The sequence below is a fragment of the Trichosurus vulpecula genome, chromosome 4 (genome assembly GCF_011100635.1).
Source record: "Trichosurus vulpecula isolate mTriVul1 chromosome 4, mTriVul1.pri, whole genome shotgun sequence".
Classification (NCBI taxonomy): Eukaryota; Metazoa; Chordata; class Mammalia; order Diprotodontia; family Phalangeridae; genus Trichosurus; species Trichosurus vulpecula.
In genome coordinates, this window is record NC_050576.1 from 360,610,802 (window position 1) to 360,617,592 (window position 6,791).

Here is a 6,791-nt window from a genome sequence, read left to right on the forward strand (position 1 = left end):
TTGCAACATGAAGCCCTCAGGGATCTAAGCTTGTTGTTAAGACCAGAGCCAATGGCATGTGCACTGAGTTCTAGTCAATCATGAATTCAGGGGATCAGAGACCTGAGTTCTAGCCAATCAGATACTGGCTAGGACTGTATATAAGGAGAACCTAGAATGTGAGAGAAAAAGAATTGAAGAGGGGCAGAACTGAAGAGAAGCAGAACTGAAGGGAAACAGAATTGAGAAAAAGGCATCAAGAAGACATTGAGGCAGCAGACATCAAGAGGGCACTGAGGAGCAGATATTGAGAGAGCCAGCATTGACAGAGCTGCAGAAGAGAGTTCTGAGCAGAGAGTTAGGATTCATGAGTAACTGTTTACAAGAAGGCCCTAGCAGTAGGGAGGGTTACAGGATGACCTGGTTCCTCACTATAATACTGTGTTATAATTTCCTTGTTGCTGCATTGAGGTGGGTTTACTGGTTTTGGAATATAATCACTGCTATATCAAACTGGAGTTGTTGGGCTTGGGATTTTATCCTCTGGAGTCTAAATAAATGTTTTACTTACTCTGCCTTCTAAAAAAAGGAATGGTTGTAAGGGTTTTCAAAGTTAATAGCAATAGGAAAAGTGAAGGTAACATGTAAAAACAATTAATTTTTGGACCATGTCAGTATAATGGGGGGGGGGAAGAGAACAAGATTAGCACTATTAATAGCTCAAGGGGGGCACAAGAGAAGACGAACTCAAGGAAATGAGGAAGAAAGGAGGAAAGGATGGGTAAAGATACAAAAAGCTTTTGAGATGTCAAAAAGGAAGATATGTACAGTGAAACACTAGAATCATTAGAGACACATACCTTCCAGATTTCACATCACCAGAAGATCTCAATCAATCAAGAAGTATACCTTGAGCATTTATCTCAAAGTTGAAAGATAAGAAATCACTAGTTCATACCTTAACAGGAATCTCTTTTGCAACATTAATGGCAAGTGGTCATTGGTCTTCTACATGAAAATCGTCCAGAAATGGGAAAGCCCCTAGCTCCAAAGTAGTCTATTCAACTTGTGAATGGTTCTCATCTTTCAGGTGTTTGTTGTTGTTGTTGTTGTTGTTTTTGGTGGGTTTTTTGCTCGGTTGGTTGGTTTGGTTTTTGTTTTTAGCTTACATCAAGGTGAAATCTCTCTCTGCAACTTCTACTCATTGATTTTGCTCTGTCTCTGGCCTAGAAGACATGATAATACTTTAAATACTTGAATTCAAAGTATTTTGCCCTCTCCTCTAGATTTGCTCCAAGTTCAGAATAATCAATTCTTCCAAATATTTCTCGAATCATACATAATTCTCAACTCCCATTATGCTGGTTGCCTGCCTCTAGACTTATTCCAAACTGTAGCTGTCCTTAAAATATGACACTAAGAAACAATATTGTACTGCAGAAGTTATCTGGTCATAATTTTTATTTTGGTCACTATACCTTTCTTAATGAAGCCAAAGATTACATTAGCTTATATGTAATCACCATGTCACACAATTGACTCAGATTGACTTACATTATAATTATTTTTAATATTTCTTCATGTTTACTAGTTGATTACTGAAAGTGTGTATGTTTGTGTGTGATACATCTTCAATATGAAAACCAAGATGATTTAATTTTAATCCTAAGTATAGGATAGTGGAACTTAACATCTATATGCAATTATAGGGAGCAATATGATATAATGGATATATATGGACTTAAAATTTTGAAGATCTGATTTCAAGGCCCACTTTTGACACATACTGGTTGTGTGACCCTAAAAAAGCTCCATTTAAATTTTCAATGCCCCAGGTAAATCTTTAAGAATCAGAGTGTGTTCCTAAGTAAGAATCAAGGTGTTCCTAAAGTCTGGACACATAGGCAAAAATGCATATTTTCAAGAAATGAATGAAATTTTCAATAACATTTTATTTAATTGGAATATTAACAAATAACATTTTCAATATGATTTCCATCATTTGTGATGCACAGGTTGATGTGCTTTGCAAGATTCACATGAACACGATGCAATAACTCTACATTGCCATCAATTTTAGAGCATTCACTCTTTATGCATTCAATCAAGTGTGTTGCATCTGTGATTTTCATTGAGTACACCTTCTCCTTTAGCGTACCCCAGAAAAAGAAGTCAAGGGGGGTTAATGTCTGTTAATATTCCAACTAAACAAAATCTTTTTGAAAATTTCATTCATTTCTTGAAAATATGCACTCTTCCTATGTGTCCAGACTTTAGGGACACCCTGTAGCACATTGATTAATTCATTCATTGGTAAAGAGAGTTTCCTCATGGGAATTTCCTTTTAGCAGTAAAACCATACACCTAAGTTTTTTTTTTAAAAATCTACTTTATGAGACTGGGTCCATTAAACTAGTTTATCAACATGCTTTTGAATCCTTCCTCTGTGATTCATTTTCAAGATAATCCCTCCAAAATTTGAGTTATTTTCATATTTTATAAGCATTTATCTTTGACTTCCTCTAATTTATTAATAAAAATATAGAACTGAGAAGGGTCCAAGATAGCTCCTTAGGACACTTCATTAGAGATTTCTATTCAGATTGGCAGTAATCCATTGAAAACATTTTTTTGGTTTAGAAATTGAATAAATCACAAATGCACATAACTCTAGTATTGTATAACTCTGTTGGTCCACCTTGTTCATGAATACTACTTGAGAGATTATATCAAATAACACATTCCTCTTAGCTTTTAGTCTAGTTTTCAAAAGAAGAAAATGAGGTTAATTTGGCATCTCCTGTTCTAGATGAAGCCATGCTAGTGGTTAGTGATCACAGCTTCTCATTATAAATGCTTATAAATCATCCATTTAACAACATGTTACCGAATTTTTCTAGGATCTAATGAGATGCTAACCAACCAGTACATTAAGGACTCTATTTTTTCTTTCCCTTTTCCATCCTCCCTCCCTTGCTTTTTATTTCCTTGCTTCTTTCTTTTCTTTTTTTCTCCTTCCTTTTTCTTTTCATGTTTGTTTTTTAATTGCGGCATTTGTTTATCTTTAGTACTGTACCATCTCCATCCCATTCACCAGTTTTTCAAAGATCACTGAGGATGGCTAAGCAGTGTTGTGTAACAATTTTATCAATACAATGGATGTTACACACAGCCCATCTAAATACTGATGTGTTGACAGACAGGAATAGGAGAATATGAGAGAATTCATTAAAACGGCTTTGATTTTATTGCTAAATAAGAAGTTCATGTTATTTTCAAGAGTGAAGTGGTAGGACAGTGGATTTGAATGATGTGGAAAAGGTTTAGGATGCCTAGAAGATAATGCAATAGGTAGTTACTAAAGAGGAACAAAAAGAAGCTTACCCCGCAATGAGAACCAGATTGGTATTAGATCGCAAGAAGGTCGAACAGCTGGCAATCTTTATAACTTTATTAAAAATCTCTGGGCAGCCCCAGTCACTGGGCCGCCGCCGAGGACTCAGCAGCCTCCCCCTCGAGCCCCCTCGCTTCCCGACGCTCCGTCCCCCCCGCGCGCCTTCTCCCGCCACCGCCTTCCGCAGGCCGCTTCCACCGAGGAAAAGGAATCGTATCGTATGTCCGCTATCCAGAACCTCCCCTCTTTCGACCCCTTTGCTGATGCAAGTAAGGGTGATGACCTGCTTCCTGCTGGGACTGAGGATTGTATCCATATAAGAATTCAACAGAGAAACGGCAGGAAGACCCTCACTACTGTCCAGTGGATCGCTGATGATTACGATAAAAAGAAACTAGTGAAGGCATTTGAGAAGAAATTTGCCTGCAATGGTACTGTAATTGAGCATCCAGAATATGGAGAAGTAATTCAGCTACAGGGTGACCAGCGCAAGAACATATGCCAGTTCCTCGTCGAGATTGGACTGGCTAAGGACGACCAGCTGAAGGTTCATGGGTTTTAAGTGCTTGTGGCTCACTGAAGTTTAAGTGAGGATTTCCTTGCAATGAGTAGAAAAATTCCCTTCTGTCCCTTGTCACAAGTTTAAAAACCTCACAGCTTGTATAATGTAACCATTTGGGGTCCGCTGTTTAACTTGGACCAGTGTAACTCATTCATGTAATAAACTGAAAAGAGCCATAAAAAAAAAATCTCTGGGCAGTAAGTACAGTAAAAAACAAAAAAAAAATTGGTTGGTGGTGGATAAACCAGTGTTGGACATTGGCATGGCAGACAGAGCAACAGTTAAAGGCGAAATGTGATTCCAAAGTGTAAAAGACGCAGTATTGAGAATGTTAGCTATGGGATCCAGGCTTGGTAGAGGAGAAAGAAAAACTAGCAAACCACTTGTGGACAAAGAGGAAAGGGAGGGGGAAAAATGTTTAGTATAAGCGGTTGGGAGAGGTGACAAAACAATGCATTATGATCATAGAGGTAAAGCTACAAGCTTGAAATATTGCAAGGGAAGCAATTATGATAGATGATGAAGTACAAAATGTAGCTAGAACAATGGACAGTTATCATACAATCACAAACTCTCAGAACTGGAAGAGATGTCAGAAGGTATTTAGTATAGATATTGCTTGGGAAAAAATCCATCTACAATTCCTCAAATAATTTCTTATTTAGTATTGGTATAAATATCTATAATGAGAAGGTACTCCTTCCTGAGACAGCTAATTTTAACATTCCAATTAGAAAGGAGCTTTGTTTTGTTCTGTTTTCATTCCTTGAGTAAAAGCTGAATGATAAAGTATGAAAGTATGGTCCCAGCATGGCTGATACATTTTCTGACCATCCTCTTTCTCACATGCAGTAGCCTATAGTGAGGGCATGTGGGCATTTCATTCTCTAGTTCTGAGGAAGTTGTGCCCAAGAACCACAGGATAACTACATCTCTTCTTGACATGAAAGGATAACAGAGATGGATGCATTTGGACCTAAGTGGCAGACCAATGAGTACTGACTTGATTGACAGAAGCCCTTACAGAGTTTTGACTATTACCAATTTATATCTGAGAAGCATGACTACAATCTATAAACTGGCAGAGAAAATACTACTCAGAAGAGCAGGTAGGCACAATTGTATGCAATAAATTTTGATCTCCCATCACCCCCCCTTGACTTCATCAAGATTGTTTTGCAAATCCAAAATATTGCATTGACACACATGCAAGTTCTTCACTATCACAAGTATTCTCAAGCATTTTCTCCTTTGTTATTCAAACTAAAATGATCTGAAATGTGTCCTGTGGAGTACCATTCTCTTAGGATATAATTATCTACTGTAAAATATTAACATGCTTAAGTATCACTTTTCTAATCAAAGACAAAGAATTCTTCCATCTGTCTAAAGCTTTCCTGACCACTCATGGGGTGGTAAGTGAGGATGATAAATGGCAGGTTCAATCCATTCATAGGGCTAGTTAAAACACAATTCAGGGGGGGCGGAGCCAAGATGGCGGGTGGTAAGCAGGAACTAGTATGAGCTCCATACCGAGTCCCTCCAAAAACCTATAAAAACATGGCTCTGAACCAATTCTAGAAGGGCAGAACCCACAAAACAGCAGAGGGAAGCAGGGCTCCAGCCCAGGACAGCCTGGATGGTCTCTGGGTGAGGTCTATCCCACACGGAGCTGGGAGCTGGGAATGGAGTGGAGCAGAGTCCAGCGTGGGCGGCGTGGACCATCCAGACCAGAAACCGGGCGGAGGGGGCCCTAGCGCCCTGGATCATTGAGCTGCGGCAGTTACCAGACCCCTCGACCCACAAACACCAAAGACTGCGGAGAAGGTTAGTGGGAAAAGCTGCGGGAGTAGAAAGAGTTCATGATTCAGCTTCCAGCCCCGGGGGCAGCGGAGGTGGGGCAGCTACAGCTGTTGTTACTTCTGGCTCCAGGCCCACCTGGTGGGAGGAATTAAGTGGCGGATCAGAGCAGGAGTGCAGGGCCTGCTGAGGATCTAAGCCCAGTCCGGGTTGGGGGTTGGGGAAGGAGCAGTGCTGGTGTGGCAGAGCTGGCACCTCCCCCCCAAACGTGGAACATAGAACTCTCTAGTCTACAAGCAGTCATACCCCACTGAAAAACTCAAAGGTCAAGTTAGTTGTCTGGGAATATGGCCAGGCAGCGAAAACGCACCGAGATTCAGTCTCAGACTTTGCATTCTTTCTTTGCTGACAAAGAAGACCAAAACATGCAGCCTAAAGAAGTCAATAAAGTGCAAGAGCCTACACCAACAGCCTCGAAGAAAAACATGAACTGGTCCCAGGCCATGGAAGAGCTCAAAAAGGATTTGGAAAAGCAAGTTAGAGAAGTAGAGGAAAAATTGGGAAGAGAAATGAGAAGGATGCGAGAAAACCATGAAAAACAAGTCAATGACTTGCTAAAGGAGACCCAAAAAAATACTGAAAAAAATATTGAAGAAAACAACACTTTAAAAAATAGACTAACTCAAATGGCAAAAGAGCTCCAAAAAGCCAATGAGGAGAAGAATGCCTTGAAAGGCAGAATTAGCCAAATGGAAAAGGAGGTCCAAAAGACCACGGAAGAAAATACTACTTTAAAAATTAGATTGGAACAAGTGGAAGCTAGTGACTTTATGAGAAATCAGGATATTATAAAACAGAACCAAAGGAATGAAAAAATGGAAGACAATGTGAAATATCTCCTTGGAAAAACCACTCACCTGGAAAATAGATCCAGGAGAGATAATTTAAAAATAATTGGACTACCTGAAAGCCATGATCAAAAAAAGAGCCTAGATATCATCTTTCAAGAAATTATGAAGGAGAACTGCCCTGATATTCTAGAGCCACGGGGCAAAA

At 39.5% G+C, this 6,791-nt stretch overlaps 1 protein-coding gene across 1 annotated transcript; it reads left to right on the plus strand.

Moving 5' to 3' along the window:
• The first annotated feature begins 3,578 nt into the window (after positions 1-3,578).
• On the plus strand, positions 3,579-4,089 carry LOC118848241 (eukaryotic translation initiation factor 1-like). The gene has a single exon (XM_036757057.1). The coding sequence runs from the start codon at positions 3,594-3,596 to the stop codon at positions 3,933-3,935; it is 342 nt and encodes a 113-aa protein (XP_036612952.1). The 5' UTR covers positions 3,579-3,593; the 3' UTR covers positions 3,936-4,089.
• Positions 4,090-6,791: the final 2,702 nt, after the last annotated feature.

Bases quoted from the DNA above. Each gene is read 5' to 3' on its own strand.
- LOC118848241 (XM_036757057.1), top strand. From the start codon at position 3,594: ATGTCCGCTATCCAGAACCTCCCCTCTTTCGACCCCTTTGCTGATGCA.